This window comes from Antechinus flavipes, chromosome 1, assembly GCF_016432865.1.
Source record: "Antechinus flavipes isolate AdamAnt ecotype Samford, QLD, Australia chromosome 1, AdamAnt_v2, whole genome shotgun sequence".
In the NCBI taxonomy this organism is placed as follows: domain Eukaryota; kingdom Metazoa; phylum Chordata; class Mammalia; order Dasyuromorphia; family Dasyuridae; genus Antechinus; species Antechinus flavipes.
Genome location: NC_067398.1, coordinates 692,312,711 through 692,330,823, shown reverse-complemented (window position 1 = coordinate 692,330,823; position 18,113 = coordinate 692,312,711). Strand labels below are relative to the sequence as shown.

General features: G+C 36.3%; 2 protein-coding genes across 2 annotated transcripts in view; both read left to right on the top strand.

The window, feature by feature from the left end:
- ATP6V0A2 (ATPase H+ transporting V0 subunit a2) overlaps positions 1 to 18,113 on the top strand; it is a 40,411-nt gene that overhangs the window by 10,644 nt on the left and 11,654 nt on the right. The window contains exons 7-14 of the mRNA XM_051972651.1: positions 3,394 to 3,476; positions 5,875 to 5,968; positions 8,302 to 8,514; positions 9,794 to 9,944; positions 10,179 to 10,318; positions 13,006 to 13,187; positions 13,691 to 13,781; positions 14,768 to 14,886. Coding sequence (XP_051828611.1) covers positions 3,394 to 3,476; positions 5,875 to 5,968; positions 8,302 to 8,514; positions 9,794 to 9,944; positions 10,179 to 10,318; positions 13,006 to 13,187; positions 13,691 to 13,781; positions 14,768 to 14,886 — 1,073 coding nt within the window. The remainder of the gene's footprint in view (positions 1 to 3,393; positions 3,477 to 5,874; positions 5,969 to 8,301; positions 8,515 to 9,793; positions 9,945 to 10,178; positions 10,319 to 13,005; positions 13,188 to 13,690; positions 13,782 to 14,767; positions 14,887 to 18,113) is intronic.
- LOC127545393 (uncharacterized protein CLBA1-like) lies at positions 15,339 to 17,791 on the top strand. Its single transcript, XM_051972652.1, has one exon. The coding sequence runs from the start codon at positions 15,614 to 15,616 to the stop codon at positions 16,637 to 16,639; it is 1,026 nt and encodes a 341-aa protein (XP_051828612.1). The 5' UTR covers positions 15,339 to 15,613; the 3' UTR covers positions 16,640 to 17,791.

The window sequence follows — 18,113 nt, the reverse complement described above, 5'->3', positions numbered from 1 at the left end:
TCTCTTCCTTAATGGTTTATTGTTTTCTTTCTCCTTTCAAAGTCGCATCATAAGAGTCCATAGATCTAGAATTAAAAGAGCCATTATAGGCCATTTAGTCCAACCTTACTTTATTATGATTTTTAAAAAAATTTATTTTGAACTTAAACCCCAAAAAACATTTCCCTATAAACAGCAGGGGCATTTAGAAATTTGCATATGAAAATTTGAATTTCCGTTTCATACCACTTGCTTTTTTAAAGAAAAGTATATAATTTAATGTTACTTTAAAATCTATCCTGCCTACTGTTTCCGTTTGTTCTGTGGATTTAAAAAAGTGTTACCATTGCCCTTTTTTCTTTTCACTATTGCTAATCTCTCTCTCTCTCTCTACCTCAGCCTCCTTCTATCCTCAATTTAAAAGCTCAGAGAAGGAAAGAGAAGAAAAAAACTTTCCCATTACAAATAAACAGTTCAGCTAAAGAAATCCATGATCAAATTAATAAGCATATATAAATACCTGTTCTGTGCCAGGTACCCTAAGAAGTGCTGGGAATAAAAGGCAAAAATAGTTCTTGCTGGCAAGGAATTAACAGTCTAATGGGAGTGAGAACATGCAAACAATTATGTAAAAATTTTATTTTTATACACAAACACACATACATTCACACGTGCATACACACACACACACACAGACACAGAAATAAATTGGAGATAATCACTAGAGTGGAGAAAGAATTGGCAAACCATTCCAGTTTCTTTGCTGAGAAAACCCCAAATGGAGTCTCAAAGAATTGGACACAACTGAACAATAAGAAATCAAAAGAAAGGAGCATTAGCATTAAGGGAATTTGGGAAAGACTTCTTGTGGTTGGTAGGATATTATCTGGGACTTGAAGAAAAACAGGAAATTCTGGGGACAGAAATGGAGGCGGAGAAAATTCTATGCATGCAGCACAGCCAATGAAAATGCCTGCTGGCAGGAGATGGAGTTAGGTGGAGCAAGGGCCAATGATACTGAGTCATGGAGTAAAGTATAAGAAGAAGGGCCAGTGATACTGAGTCATGGAGTAAAGTATAAGAAGATTAAAGTTAGTACTGGGCTAATTTATGGAAGGCTTTCAGGGCCAAACAAATCACACAGCCACACACACCCATGCGTGCATGTGCCTCTTTTTGCACCTTGAATCAATTCTCAGTCAAAAGATGGGTAATATATTTCATCATCTGTCCTCTGAGGGTATGGTTGGTCATTACACTTATCTGAAGTTCTTAATACTTTGAAGTTTTTCAAAATTTCATTTCATTACAACATTGATATCTTTGTATCAATGTTCTAGTGTTGATTTTACTTTGCAACAATTCATAGTATTCAGAGTTCTCTAAAGTATTTTTTTATAATGCAGTAATATTTCATTATATTTATATCACAGTTTATTCTCTAATTGATGGACATCCTCTTAGATGCTAGATTTATTTATTTACTTTTTTAACTTTTTAATACATTATTCAGTATCGGGAAATTTATTTTTATTATGACTATTCCCTGAAATAATTCCCATTATTTTCCTTCTTAACTTCTTTCGCTTTTCCTGTCCTTGGTGTAAACTGTTGAATTTGGTGTATTTCTATATCTATATATCTTGTGTTCCATCCTCTTTTGTCTGTTTCATTTAAGAATGAGGTTAAATTAAGTCTCACTTCCCTTCCCCCTTCATCTTTATATATTTACTCTTTTCATGTGCCCCAATTATGGGAAATAACAGGTTTTACTCCCTTGTTTTTTCTTCACTAATATAATCCTTTTATTTTTTTTCTACTTTTTCCATTTTAAAACTCAGAACTATTTTCTCCTCCCCCAATTTTTTTTGTTTTAAATTTAATTCCTTCAGTGTCCTTTGGGAACATTAAGATTCTAGAGGGATACTTGTTTTCTTCTCCCACTATTAGAATATTGTTAGCATATCATCATCTTATTTCCTCTTTTAGTTGTTTTTTATAAAATTCCTCTTCTAGGGGTCTGTGGACTCTTGTATTTGTATTTCAGAGTTCCTACTCAGCTCTTTTCATCAGAAATGCTTGAAAATTCTCTATTTTCTTGAAAGCCCTATTTTTTCTATAAGGATGATACCTTATTCCTTATTGTAAAGTAATACTATTTTTGACTTTTGTAATACTGTATTGCAAGATTTCCTCATTTTTACTAGAAGTTGGCAAGTTTGTGTGATCCTGACTCTGCTTCTTGGGAACTTTAAATGCTTCCTTCTGGATGCTTAAAAGTATTTTTTGTTTGGCATGGGAGTCCTAGATTTGACTGTAACATTTCTAAAGATTTTCCTTTTGGGGTTTCTTTCTCTCTTCAGTTTGTCCTCTCATCCTTATAGATTGAGTTTTCATTCGTGATTTCTTGAAATAGAATGTCCAGACTTTTCTTTTTATCATACATTTCAGGGAGACTGGTGATTTTTTTTTCTCCTTTTCTGCATGATCTGTTTTCCAGGTCAGCTGTTTTTGTTATTTAGACTCTCTTCTATTTTTTCAATCTTTTGATTTTGTTCTAATATGTATCTTATCTAGTCGTTGGTTTATGTTTGATCTGTTTTTATTTTCGGGGAGTCAGTTATTTGGCTAAGGTTACCTTTTTTTCTAAGCTGTTATCCTTCTAATTCTTCAGAAATTTTATTTTCTTTCTCATTTCATCTAGGCATTTGGGTCACCTTTGTTAAAAAAAAATCCATTTTTTTCTTTGAGTTTTTGCTTATAGTTAAAGAATTTCTCATTTCTTCTTTTGGAAGTCTCTAAATTCTATGATAATTTTTTATGCTGGTGGAAATTTTCTTTGATTTACTTAACTTTCTAGCTTTAGCATCTCAACTAGATTCCCATGTCAGGTCAGTCTTCGTCTGTTATTTTTGAGTGAGAATGCTTAGTTTACATTGGAATCGGCTAAATTTCTATGTATGTCTCTGCCTCTCCAGATTAATCCTTCCCATATCCTGATCTTGCAGGTTCACATCAACTGGATCTTCAGTGTCTCTGTAGTGTCTTAAGAAAGAATGGTTTAAAAAAATGGTAGCATTTTGGAGCTCTTATTTTGGTAATTCCTTGGGTCCTTTGGGAGAACTTTTTAGGCATTAAGTTGAAGTTAGCAGAAAGACAAAGTTGAAGTCAGCAGAAAGACAAATTCTTTTTGTATTTTCTTATGTTATACCCTACAATATTCTGAAAAAAATCTCACATGGTGTGCACACAGTTAAAGGCAGGATGAAATTCCTTAATGTCTTCTGTTTGTCAAAGACTTTTCTTTTCAAAACTTATTTCTGACATTAACTGTGAGAATGTTGTAATGTTTGAATTGAGATACTTTGAAAAATTAAAGTAAAAGGAAGAATAATTGTTATCTTTCTTTTTTAGGGAGATGTCACAAAATGGTATGTGTTTTTAATATCCTTTTGGGGCGATCAGATTGGCCAGAAAGTTAAGAAGATTTGTGATTGGTAAGAGAAATAATGTGTTCACATTGTTTATTATTCTTTATAATTCTTTGTGAAGTGGTCTTTTTCAACATTTTAGCATAAAATGAATTTTTAAATATCTTTTATTTGATAATTTTGAATAATTTAAAAGTAGGAACTATGTCAACTATGTACTGGAGCTTATCTTTTTCTTTTAAAAAGATTCATGTTGTTATAGGACAGAAATAACAATTATATCATTTTGTTCTGTGTAATCACCTTTATCCAAATATTATCTGTTATTTTTAGGTAACTATTTCAGTCTTTTGCTAAGAACTTTGTCTGGCAGTATTCTTAGAGAAACCAACCAAACCCTTAGTCCCCAACTGTGTTTTTTATAAATTCTGAAAGTCTTCAATTCTCCTTTTGCAGTAGGTGCCCAGGTATTTCACAATTGTCCCCAGGTAACCATTGTGGGCAGGGTCTGGATAACCTGGCTGAACTGTAAGGAGAACAACTAGAGCTGTAGAGCATCAACCTAAAAGTTCTAGTTTCTAGTTATGGCCCTGTATTCTTTGGACCTCAGGATTCTCTTTGGAGCTGGAGGGCTTCAATTAGAATGCTGTTGGTGGTGTTTAAAAACTCATATGCTTGCAAAAGGGACTTGAACCTCTTGGATTCTTTTCTAAATTAAAGGCAATGTCATAGATCGCCCATTCTGAAATTCAGTTCTGTGATCATATTGGCAGTTATATTGCATGTAGAAAAATTTTGGAAAATGGATAATAATGTCTTCTAAGGGTCAATATAATAAACTTAGGGTTTTTTTGGGAGGCAATTGGGGTTATGTGACTTGCCCAAGATCATGCAGCTAATAAGTTTCTGAGGTCAGAATTGAACTCAGGTCCTCCTGATTCCCAGGCCATTGTTTTCTCCACTGGGCCATCTAGCTACCCCTGGATTCTTTCTGGATGTGTGGTTCAGGCAGAGAGTGAAGTGTGGTGTCCTCAGGAAGAGGTTGAGTGACAGGAGGGAGGAGGAACTAAAGTGTAGTACCCTGGGACCAGAAGCTTCTTGTGTCAAGTATTTCAGCTTCCATCTTTTCCCCTCTATGCGGTGTCTATCTTATACATTCATTTATAAATATATTCCCTGACCCTGTTCTTGTTACATAGATTTTAAAAGAGGAGAAAAAGCAAACCAAATAAAATAAAACCAAACACATCACCTATTTAGAGCAATATATATAGCATTCCATGCTGTAATTCTCCACTTCTGCATTGAAGAGAGGGAGAGAGCTATTTGCTCAGTCAGTAATGTTACACAGGACTCGGTGCTGGTGGTTAACCTTGTTGGTACCTCCTGTAGTTTAAAAAAAATGTTTTTATTGATGTTCTTTTTGTAACATCATTATTACTTTGAAATGATCTCTCTCTCTTTCCTCCCTCTCTTGCTAGTAACAGTAAAGATAGTTCAGCAAAATAAGTAAACCCTTGGTTGTTTTTGAACACGGCACTTCAATTCCCCCTGTAAGTGACTCCTTCCTAAGAGGTAGTAGGCACATTCTCAGTCCTCCAAAGTCACTGCCATTGATCAGAGTTCTGAAATCTTTCAGTGTTGTTCTCTTTTACATTATTGTGGTCATTGTGTATATTGTTGGCCTGTTTTGCTTATTCTGAGCATTGTCAGTTTATACAATTTCTCCCAAGATTCTCTGAACTTATATTAGTGTTTTGTTTGTTTGCATTGAATTAATATTCCTTTTATTCTTACAGACCACAAATTGGTTCAGTCTTTTTCATCTGTTCTCTTTCCCCTCCCTCCCCCGCCCAAAGCAATTGGGGTCACACAGCTAGGAAGTGTTAAGTGTCTGAGATCAGATTTGCACTCAGCTTCTTCTGATTTCAGGAATGGGGCTCTATCCACTGCGCCATCTATCTGCCCCCAGTTCAGTCTTTTTCTAAGGCTGAGCATCCACTTTGCTTCTAATTCTTTGTTACTATAAAATGTGCTATTTTAAATGGTTTCTCACACACACACACACACACACACACACACACACAGAGAGAGAGAAAAGGATATTTCTTTTTCCCTTTGCCACTGTTTCTAGTAGAAGATGCTTACTGTTGTTCCTGGTCTGTGACAGTTTGATAAATTTGATATAATTTGAAACTATGAGATGAATAATGGGAATTTATACTGAGAGGACAGGGAAGGTAGGGATTGTCTTCCCTTTTTGTTTGTATTAGTATTGCAAGCATTTAGTACAGTGTCTCGCACATAGTAAGTGCTTAATAACTTACCTATCTATCTAAAAGATGAAGAATGCTCCCTTGCCTCCTTGTTTTACAAGACTTGTGTGGTAAAGGAATGTTTACTTTTAACTTTAAAAGTTGCTTCATCTAATAAGTGCAAAATATGTTTTAATTGTTATTCCTAGTTATCACTGCCACGTTTACCCCTACCCCAGTACTGTTGAAGAACGAAAAGAAGTTCATGAGGGGCTAAATACACGAATACAGGATCTTTATACTGTGAGTAAGATGGACGTGGTTGTATTCTCTTCCTTCAGCTATAGACCATAACAATTCACTTCTTGTGGGTTTTTTTTTTTAAGAAGAAACTTTCTTGGTTATCTTTGGTTTTAACATCATCTGTTTCCCATTGTATCTTTCTTCCTGTTCTCTAGAATTTTATAAAAGAGGAAGAAAAAAAAAGATCAGCAAAACTTACAAACATATTTGCCACTTGTCAAAAAAATCTGATGTTAGTGTTTCATTCTCATGGTCAAGGCAACAAGTCAGTAGGCATTTATACCTACTATATGTCAGGCTCTAATACTGGACACTAAGAGGAAGGCAGAAGACAGCCTCTGTCTTTGAGCTCACAGGATAGTGGACTCTGGTCTCCCTCTGTTGCATTGCAGCTAAGGGGGGATGTATTTTATGTCATTTCCTTCACAGCATTCAGTTGTGGTAGTTTTCTATTTGTTCTTTCCATATACTTTGCTGTAGTCATTTTGTGTCCTCTTAGCTTCACTTTACATTTTTCCATGCTTCTCTGTAGTTGTCTAATTAATAATTTACAATTTTTGTAACATTTGTAACATGTAACTGTTTCCTAGTCAATAAGGGTCTGCTTTGCTTCCATGTTTTTGTTATTACAAAAAGTGCTGTTTGAAATATTCTATAATATATAGGGCTTTTATTTTTATTACGGGCCTCCTTTTGGTATATTCCACTTAGTGGAATCTCTGAAGTAGAAAAAACAGACAATGCTATTGCTTTCTTCTCATGATTTCAAAATGCTTTCTAAAATGGTTGAATCAGTCCATAGCTCCACCAGCCATTAATACATAATGTGCCTGTCTTTCCACAACCCCTCCAGAATTCACTCTTGTCTTTGCTGCTATGCTGAGTGTCAGATGAAATCTTAGAGTCTTTCTGATTTGTATTTCAATTAACTTGACTTTCTGATTCTGAGAAGGTTGATGACAAGGTAAATACCAGCATGTTGATGATGGGGAAAAGTACCTACTGTTTTTCTTTCCCTTTCATTGTTATGTGACTATTAAACCTTATTGAAACCTTAGGGAATAGTGAGTGGCATGGGTTTAAAAAATGGATTCTTGGCAGAGCTTAGATTGGAGGGAGGGGAGATAGGTAAGAAAAAAAATCTATATATTTACAACTTTATTTTAAACTTAAATAGAAAATATGAAAAAAAAACCCCAATAAAATATTGCCATGTGCACAGCAGAAAATAAGAGATTCAAAATATAAAGCAATGGATTTCCAGTTTAAGAATGACTATATAATAAATATTACATATTGTGTTCAGAGGTGTCCATTTTTTTTAACAGTTTATTTTTAATATACATTGCTTTACGAATCATGTTCAGAGAGAAAAATCAGAGTGGAAGGTAAAAACCATGGGAAAGATTTAAAAAAAAAAACCAACAGAAAAAAGAAGTGAGCATAGCATGTGTTGATTTACATTCAGTCTCCATAGCTTTTTTTCTGGATGCAGATGGCATTTTCTATCTAAGTCTATTGGGATTGCTTTGGATCATTGAACCACTGAGAAGAACCAAGTTTTTTGTAGTTGATCATTGTATATCCTTGTTCTTCTTGTATACAATGTATATTCCTGGTTCTGCTTGTTTCTCTCAGCATCAATTCATATACATCTTACCAGGCTTTTCTGAAGTCATTGTTCATCATTTTTTATAGAACAATAATATTCCATTATCTTCATATACCACAATTTATTCAGCTATTCCCTGGGATTGATGAGCATTTACTCATTTTCCAATACTTTGCTGCCACAAAAAGAGCTGCTACAAACATTTTTGCACATGCTCCTTTATGATTTCCTTGGGATACAGACCCAGTAATGGCACTGCTGGGTCAAAGGGTATGCACTGTTTTATAGCCCTTTGGGCATGGTTCTAGAGTGGTCAGATCATTTCATTTGAGAATATTTTTAATGTTACTTTTTCAAATAAAAAGTGTTTATTATAGTGTTTAACTAAAGCATATTTTCAGTGATAAGCAATTCTACTTGCCTTGATATGTTGGTATGTATTTTGTGAAAAACCAGTTAGTATATATTGAAGTGAAACTCAGAGCCTCTGGTGGGTAGTAAACCACAGAGGCATGTTTCTTTTATGAAGGATACGTGGGTTTTCGGATGTGTTGTGTCAGTCTTGATTTTTTGTCTCTACATTTTTTCATCACTAACGGAGCATTTCCGTTTCTTGGTGTTGGTAGTTTTTAATGGCTAGTGATGGGAGGGAAGTTCCAGGCTCCTGAGTATAATTTTACTTATGACTTCATTAAAATAATTTTTTTTTTTTTTAACCAAGGTGCTGCACAAAACTGAGGATTATTTAAGGCAGGTGTTAAGCAAAGCTGCTGAATCAGTTTGTACTCGAGTTGTCCAAGTGCAGAAGATGAAGGCCATTTATCACACGCTGAACATGTGCAGCTTTGACGTCACAAATAAGTGTCTCATTGCTGAAGTCTGGTGTCCAGAGGCAGATCTGCACAATTTGCGTCAGGCTCTGCTGGAGGGATCTGTAAGTTGCCTCACAACTAAAATAGAGAAAACTGCCTTATCGTTAAGGAAAAATGAAAAGAGAACTGAAATATTTCAGTACAAAATACGTAATCTGGGTGTACTTCCCATTTTAGGCAGGAGCAGCCCCTCATTCCACAAGCATTTGTTCAGGGCCTCTTATGGATAGTGAGCCTAGAATGGGAGGGCAATAGAGCTTGCTTGTTGTCTCAGCAAGATTAAGTGATGATAATAAAAATTAACCTATAAATAGCATTTCAAAGTTTGGAAAGCACCTTGTAAACTTTATCTCATGAGATTCTCTGTGATATCATCAATTTTTTTAGGTGAGACTCCTGAGCCTCAAGAGAGCTACATAGCTAGGGAATGTCAGAAAAAGGTGATGTATTCTGGAAGGAAGGAATTCTGAATTTATACTTAGAGGATCTCAGCCTTTCTGTGAATCCTCTCTGAACCACTCTTTCCTTAGCCAGGAAATGAAAGGTGGAGCAGATGATATCTAAGATCCTATCTGGCTGCATATATCTGATCCCTCACCAACTCCCAAATCTTTTCCTCTAGATGCGTTACCCAGTAGCATGTCCTTGGAAGACCTGAGCAATGGGAATCCAACTCTCATTTATAATTGATGAAAAAGCTGAGTCCCAGACATATTCAGTGCCTTGCCTCAGGACAGAAGATAAAGAAAAGGACATTTTAAAAGAAAGGGTTTCATGTAGCTGCCATGTCATATCACACAATTTTTCTGATGCAAATATAAAGTGGCCAGTATGGAAAGACAGAATGATCCTTACAAATTTCTACATTGGTTCTTGAGATCATTAGGGTTAAGAGCCACATTTGCAGGGTGTGCTAGGTTTACAGAGTGCTCACTCTGCATCAGTTCTCTGAAGGAATGAGCATGAACTACTAGTAGTGGTCCCATTTTCACTCAGAGTGAAATAATGCATTCATATGTCAAGACTTCTGAAAGTGACAAGACCAGAATTTGGGTCCTGTTCTCTTGTACTCCATGTTTTATGACAGTTGTTCAGGTGTGGGGCTGACATCTGGCTCACCTGTTTTATTAGTTACTTGTTAGGTTTTGACCTGCAGAATATCCATATTTTGTGCTGTGAGAAATTTTTTTCTTGTAATAGCAGCCTGCTGTGATTTTTGCCATTGCTTTTGACCAGGAAAAAGAATTGTATTTATGTTTTGTATTTGTGAATCTATGAAAATGATTGTTCACGTGATTTTTGGAGAATCTTTTTTTTTGTTTTTTCTCTGTATGTGAAAAGAGAGAAAGTGGAGTGACAATCCCATCGTTTATGAACACCATCCCAACAACTGAAACACCTCCAACTCTGATACGAACCAACAAATTTACAGAAGGATTCCAGAACATTGTGGATGCCTATGGAGTTGGGAGCTATAGAGAAGTAAATCCAGGTCAGTTAGCCATGTAGAATTGCTCTTCTTCAACAGGGGAGTATAACGTTTTGAAAAATTTTAAAAAGACTATTACTTTTTATAATCTTTTTGACTTTCAGCCTTTGACAATTCTCTTAATCATTTTGGAGAATGTTGAGATTATCATGTAGCATTAGAGAGAGAATTTAAGTTAGTTAGACCTAACAGCAACAGGTATTGTCAAACAAATGTATTGTTTCCTTTCTTTTGTAGCCCTCTACACTATCATCACATTTCCCTTCTTATTTGCTGTGATGTTTGGAGACTTTGGGCATGGCTTTCTCATGTTCTTATTTGCCCTCCTGTTGGTGTTAAATGAAAACCATCCCAGACTGAAGCATTCTCAAGATGAGGTAAAAAGAAAAAAAAAAAAAAATCAGGACATATAGGGGTCTTTGCTTTCTGCTTATTCCAAATATAAAGGAACACTTCTTTTTTTTTTTTTTTTTTATTCAATTTTATTTTATTTTTGATTCTAAATTTTCTCTTTTCCCTTTCCTTTCCCCCTTCATTAAGAAGACAAACCCTTATTTCTACCTTCTGAATCCAATTCTTTCTGTGCAATAAGAGAACTGTTTGGTTCTGCACACATATATTGTATCTAGGATATACTGTAACCTATTTACATGTAAAGGACTGCTTGCCATCTGGGGGAGGGGGTGGAGGGAGGAAGGGGAAAAATTGGAACAGAAGTGAATGCAAGGGATAATGTTGTAAAAAATTATCCTGGCATGGGTTCTGTCAATAAAAAGTTATTAAAAAAAAGAAAACATACCCTAACACCCATTACAAATCTGTATAGTAATACAAAACAGATTTTCACATTAGCTGTATCAGAGAGAAGAGGAAGGGAATGAAGGGTAAGAGAGAAAGAAAAAGAAAGAGAAGAAAGTATGCTTCAATCTGCATTCTTGAGTTCAGTCTATCAGGAGGTGGATAACGTGTTTTATTATGAGTCCTTTGCAGTTGTGTTGAATCATTGTGTTGATCAAAGTTACTAAGTTTTTCAAAGTTGATAGTCTTTACAATATTTTACAATGCTTTAAGTGTGTAAATTGTTGTTCTGGTTCCTATCACTTTATTTTGCATTTGTTCATATAAATCTGTGTGGGTTTTTCTTAAATCGTCCTCTTCAGCATTTTTTTACAGCACAATAGTATTCCATTACATTCATACATCATAACTTGTTCAGCCACTCCCTAATTGATGGGTAGCCCTTTATTTTCCAATTCTTTGCCACTACAAAAAGTATCTTTTTTCTCTTTCATTGATCTCTTTGGGTTATAAACCTGCTAGTGGTATCACTATCAAAGAATATGCAGTTTAATGACTATTTTCTTTTTTGTCTTTTTTTTTTTTTATCAATAATTTAATGGGTGTGAGGTGGTATCTGTTTATTTTAATTTGCATTTCCCTATTAATGATTTAGAACATTTTTTAATGTAGCTATTGGTAGTTTGGATTTCTTTTCCTGAAAATTGCCTATTCATTTCCTTTAAACATAAATTTTTGAAGGAAGGCTTCTTATTTTTCTAGATTTGATTCAGTTCTCTGTGTTTTAATAGTGAGACCTTTATCAGATTTATTTACTACAAATATGGACTCAGAATTCATCACTTGTTGTCTGACTTGTTGATAATGAGCTCAGTTCTTTAGTTTGGACGAAGCTTTGTCACCAACCTCCTGCTTGAGAGCCTTCTGGTCTGGTAGAACCCAGCAGAGCTTGTGCTTTTTGGGCATAGGCTTGGAGAACCCAGGGTTCCCCTCCTACCCATGGTATGGCATGGATGACAATAGTGGAAAAACCCAGCACTTATTGTAATGGTGAAAGGAGGTAATTGGAATAGATATCCATTGGCAAGATACTGACACCAGCAATCTAAAAGATCATGATAATAGCTGACTTACTATAAGTACTTTTAAGTCTCTGGAGTGACTTTCATTATTTTATAGTGCAAGTATTATTCTCATTTTACAGAGGAGGAAACTGACTTATAGATTAGATGATTTAACCAAGGACTTGAGACTAGGAAGGCCAGGCTTCTAGCTGAACTTGCTGACATTAGGCCTGGTATTCTTTGTGCTCTCCCACAAAGTACACTTATTTCCAAGAGGAGCTTGGAAAATCAACTACTTGTAGGGTATTTATTCTTCTTACGTAAGTGACATTGCCACACATGAAGAAGTTTTGATGTTGTTCAGCTTTTTTTTTTTTTAATCTATTTCAGGTTTTCTTGGCAAAGGTTTTGCTTTTTCCTTCTCCAGCTTATTTTACAGATGAGGAGGCAAAGGCAAACAGGACTAAGTGACTTGTTCAAGGTCATTTAAGTATCTGAGGCAAGATTTGAACTCAGGTTTTCCTGACTCCAGGCCTGGTACTCAATCCACTGTACTGCTTAGCTGTTCTCATGAGGAATTTTAGTTTCCACGTAACTTTAGGTTATACAAATAGTAGAAATTGTATAATATATTACTTCAAACTATAAAAATTTCACAGTTAACTAAACACCTAATAAGACATGGAGTGGTGGCTAGAATTATACTTGTCTCACTGATTTGCATAGATAAATCTTCATACCACAATTATAGACTTCAAAATATCCTGAACAAAAAAATTATCAGCTCAGTCATCTAGACATAACATTGATCCATAAAAATTTAAGAGCAACGTTTTTGATAATATTGTCAAACAGGTGCTCAATCTTTATGGATTGAAAAGCTTTCAAAATGTAGGAACCTAGAAAACAAATAAAAACCACGTTAGAACAGGCACCTGGAGTTGTACTGAGCACATTTTTTGTGGGCCCACAGGTGATGAACTTCCATGGCTTCAGCAAAAAAGCAGGGTTTTTTCCCCTGGGCAGTCATCTGTGCAACATTAAATAAAAAAGATTAATAACAGCATGGTGACTGGTTCTGTGACCATTTTTATCTGAGTGCTATTCAAATACAAAAATATAGTAAAAGTAGAATTCATAAGAATTGCAATATTCTGCCTTTATATAATCTACAAACTGATTTTATCTTTTGTTATTTACAGATCATGAAAATGTTCTTTGATGGCCGCTATGTCATTTTGCTGATGGGATTGTTCTCAGTATACACAGGCCTCATCTATAATGATTGTTTTTCAAAATCAGTTAACCTGTTTGGCTCTGGATGGAATGTGTCAGCGATGTTTAAATCTACTCTAGATGACACCAATACTTCAGGTCACTGGGAGTAAGTGCCTCGGTTTTATTACCAAATAATTGTTAAATTTTGAAAAGCATTCATGCTGCCTATTTCAGTTACCTCCCTCAAAATACTTGCTCTGCTCTTTTTCTGCCCTCTGGTTCTGCAGCATAATTTAGACATTTCATAACACAAGCTTTTAGCAAACGTGTGGTGCACAGGAGGGAGTGCATCCAGCCTAAATCAACTTGGATCCTCCTTACGAGGACTTAGATGATGTCAAATACAATCCCCAAGCACACTAAAGGAACCCCCCTATCCCCTACCCCTTTACTCCTTCCTTATCCCCGTGGTCTCTGTTGACTCCATCCACTTCCAAAGGCAGAATCCTTTGCCTAGGCTTGTCTGCATCTTTTGCCTTCCAATTTCCTTATGAGAACAGAAGGTAAATCTTCCTGACCACAAGGAATATAATGAGACCCTGAATTTTTGTTTTATTATTATCATTATTATTTTTTTTAAGCTTTATTACTATGCTTGTTTTGCTACAGTGACAATGATATAAAGGCCAATGCATTTCTTCAGTTGGATCCAGATACTACTGGTGTGTTCCAAGGTGCTTATCCTTTTGGCATAGATCCGGTTAGTGCCTTTTCCCCCCCTCTTCTTTGCATTATATTTTTCCATGGGTAGCCACCAACTTGGAATATTAGAACTGTTTTCTGCTAGCTTTTCAGAATTGCTTAGTTTAGAGATGTGGAGAAATATGGAGAAAATTCTTACTTTTTGGGAAAAAAGTTTTATGAATGCTTCATTTTACTGAGCTTTGGCACTCATACATACTGAGTCCTGTTCAGATTGGCAGCAAAATGTATGTTGTTTTTGCCATCTATTCTGTAGGTGTGAATTCCCTTTTATCCCCTGATCTTGAAAGAAAGAGCTAGAAGAGACATTAGAGACCATCATGATACTTTGAACTTTGAAAATGTTATTTTAATGAGTAGATATGAAATGCCTCAGTTTTGTTTTTTTTTCCCTATTGAGAGTTGAGTTTCTTAATAACTTCTTAGTAGAAATTTTGATCAGTTAAGAATTTATTTGCTACCTACTATGTGAGGCTCATTATTTTATCATTGAATTTTTTTGTAGGGGTTTAAGATTTCTAGCTTTCAGGAATTTATATTTAAAAACAGGTAAACAAGTCAAAATGGTTATTAGGAAGGCTCTGGGTGCATATAGATTAATTGGGGGAGAAACCCAATTCCCATTTCTAAGTTCATCATTCATGTCAAGTTCTACTCAGTCTTACTTCTTAGACATTCTCTATATAATGGCAGTGTTTTAGTAAAAATTGTGATATAATGATGAAGCTTGAAAATACTTTGCCCCCTCCTTCAAAAGAGCATCCTCCTGTTGACAGCATTTTAAGAGCCAGATGGATTGATAATCTGTAACCATTTTATAGGACGAGAATGCAGGAATCAAGGTGTAAGCCCTAAACTTTCAACTAGAAAATTATGTTTTTTTTTTTTTTAATTAAAGCCAGACTTCTTTCACCTCTGCTTTAGTTTTACCTCTCTGTTCTTGGCAAAGTAAAGAAATTGTGTTTGTTTTTATCTTGGCTTCAGATTTGGAATTTGGCCACAAATCGTCTCAGTTTTTTAAACTCTTTCAAAATGAAAATGTCTGTGATTTTTGGAGTTACACACATGACTTTTGGAGTTGTTCTTGGAATCTTTAACCACTTGTAAGTATAAAATTCAGAAGATGCATTTGGAAGTCAAGTTTCTATGACTTGTCTTTGCTCCCATATATGGTGCATTATTAAGCGGTGTATTGAACAAAAGGCAGCTGGGCATACTGTATTAAAAAATATTCTGTGATTCCTTTAGAAATGATTTTAAAGTGAATTTTTTAAAAATGTATTTTTATAGTGTATTTGTTCTGTTTAAAGAAAGTGATCTTTAAAATAGTTTTGTTAGTTTTCCAGAAATTCACTTGCCAAGCACGGCAGCTTGGAATAGGTCTGTATCATTGGTATCAAGCCTAAATAGAGGGGACAGTGCCTGTCACCGCCAGCCGGCCGGGCCGGGGAGTCCGCGGGGCGGCCGCGCTCCATCTCCGGGGCAGCGGGCTCGGGGCCGGCCAGCGAGCATCCATTCCGGCCCGGCCCGGCCCACCCCGACCCTCCCCAGTCCGGCTCTCTCCTTGGCCAGGGCTGCTGGCGCACCCGCAGCGACGGCGCAACCGGCGACGCTTTGTGCCCAGCTTGGACGCGTACCCCCGGACAGGTCCCTGAATGGAAAGGCCGAGTTCCCCGAGGTGGGCAGCAACCTTGCCGCGCTAGCGGCGTCTCCTTCCTTCGAGGCAAAGGAAGAAGTGAATGGCCCCTTGGCACGGGCACCTCTCTGGTTTCTTTGACACAAGCCGGTGTTTTTTGTTTTAATCTCCCCTGAAAAATCTCCCTGCTGAAAATGCAGGATCAGCGCCCCGAGACCAAAAATTCCCGAGGACAGGAGAATGCCAGTGGGGCTTTCCTCAGTGACCTCGTGGAGGCGGTGAAAAGAGCTTTAGTCAGCGAGTCCCCCAAAGGGAACGAGGGGAATTATGTCCCCGGGAGCAGGGACTGTGAAGAGGGGGCTCCGCGATTGGAAAGCCAAGCCAGAAATGCTGCCTTCGGGGCTGCTTGGCAACCTGAAGTGTCTGACGGTTGCAGCTTGGGCCCCGTGGAACACAACAGCTCCTGGGGGGACTTCGAGGGCTTCAGCGAGACTTTGGACAAGTCGGACACTTTCAACACCCTGGACATTCTGGAGCGATGGTCAGCCCCCGGGACGCGAGAAAGCGACCCTAACTTAACTGGATGTGCCGCAAACTCTTGTGGCAGTCTGCAGTTTGATAGTATGAGGGAAACTGCTGCTATTTCACCTAGTAAGGCCAATCTCAGCTATGAGAATATTTTTAAGCTTGTCTTTCAAGAAGTACCAGTACAACAAATGACTGAGGATATTTGCACCTTACACCATTTTCTAGAAAAATATAATGAAGAAAATACTAGCAGCAAACCTGTAAAGAAGCATTTTTGTTCTGAGTCTCGAAAACTCCGGAGGATTCTCCAAGATGAAGATGGCACATATACTTCAAAATGCCTCTGGAGTAAATCTCATTGCCAAGACAATTTCTTACTTGTTCTTGGAATAGATGCTGCTCAAAAAGATCTTTCCGGAGGTAGTAATCATGTTCTGGAAGATTCTAATCTGAAAGAGACCGAAGAGTTAACAGAAGTAAATGGCTTTAGTCTTAATAATTGCAAGGCACTAATTCAAACCAAGCTCTCTGGATCCTCAGCTTCTCGACACAACAGCCTGTTTATGTACAACTTGTTTTTGAAGAAGACTCCTTCCAATGGAAATATGCAATACATAACAATTCCAAGAAAGAAAAAACTTTTTACTGCCCGGAATCTAAAAATGAAATTTTTTAATAGTGATGTTTGCTAAAGAAAAATACTTTTTATCTTTGAGGAAAATATTACATTTTGCTACTGATTTGGTACTGGAAACTGGAAATCATAGACATCTTTGAGATGATAAACTAGAAATTCTTAGCTGTATTTTCCTATGGCTACCAGTTTGCATATGAATTAGTCAAGGGTAAAAATCAGGACTTTTCTTTGAAGAGCTTGCTCTTGATTTTTAAATGTATTATTTTCTGGCCACCCCCAATTTGACACTAGCAAAAAAGAACTTACACAAATTTTGCTTTAGTTTTCTAGTCAACAAATACCCAGGCAAAATCTTGAAAAGGAATGCACTGCCAATTTTAAAAAAAAGCTTAGGGATGTCATATATTTAACAAAGTTGTTAGATCCCTACTCCTAGGTAGCTATTGGAAATTCAGGCTTTGATAGCCTGCCTCTGGGCCTCATTTCATGGTAGCAGCATGAGATTAAATATCACAGATAGCTGAGGGACAAAACCAGCTCTTCCAATGACTCTCCAATGTCCTGACTCATTTGGTGATCTTTTATTGATGACTAGTAGAACTGAACATTCTTAGGAAAGGTTCAAACTGTGACTAGATGTCCCAAAATGTGAATATTTCAGTGTCAGCCTATTTTGCAAAGTTATTTTCTTTATTTTCAGGTGACATACATTGGCCAAGCCAGGATAATGTCCCTGTGGAGATGTCTGCTTAAATGCTATGATGCTTGTTTGAAATGTTAAAATATTGTACATAATAGGTTTAAAATATGTTCTAACTAAAAGATTTGAGAAAACTTAAAGGCATCTCCCTGAAGTATCTTAATCATAACTTAAGCTGTTTTTCCCTAAAATATTTGTTTTAAGGGTCTTTCTGGAGACATCTCAATCTTCTGTTTGGACATAAAACTCAGTGCTGCGTGTTATGCACTAAACCTGGGATAACTTAACATTTTCCTATGTACTAACTGCTGACCTTGATAAAACAGCACTCGTGGACAACAGTTTTATTCCATTTTACACTTTGTTTTATGGAACATCCAAATGAAAACTTTCTCCGTGTCTCCATTGAAAAATCAACCCTGTTAAAAATGGCAAGAACTAACAAATCCACACTGACTTTTGTAACATTTTATCAAATAAAGTTCCCTGAATAAAAAAAAAAAAAAAGCCTAAATAGAAATGTAGCTCTGTGGGTGGCATGTTGACTTATAAAACTGCAGAATTATGTTATCTGTGTTGTATTGAATTTCTAGTTATGTTAAATATTTCTTAGTTACATTTTGGTCTGAGTGGCAATTGTTGGCAGCTTTCAGTTTGATACCTCTACTCTAAATCCTCTGATCTGTTATTCTAACTTAATGGGAGAAGATTTATCTTTTTCTTGAATCGTATCAGATAGTGAAACCTTCTCCGATATCACTCTGAGCACATGTAGTTTGTCAGTTCAGTTTGTGGTTGGAACTAAAATATTGGCACAACTTTCTAAGGC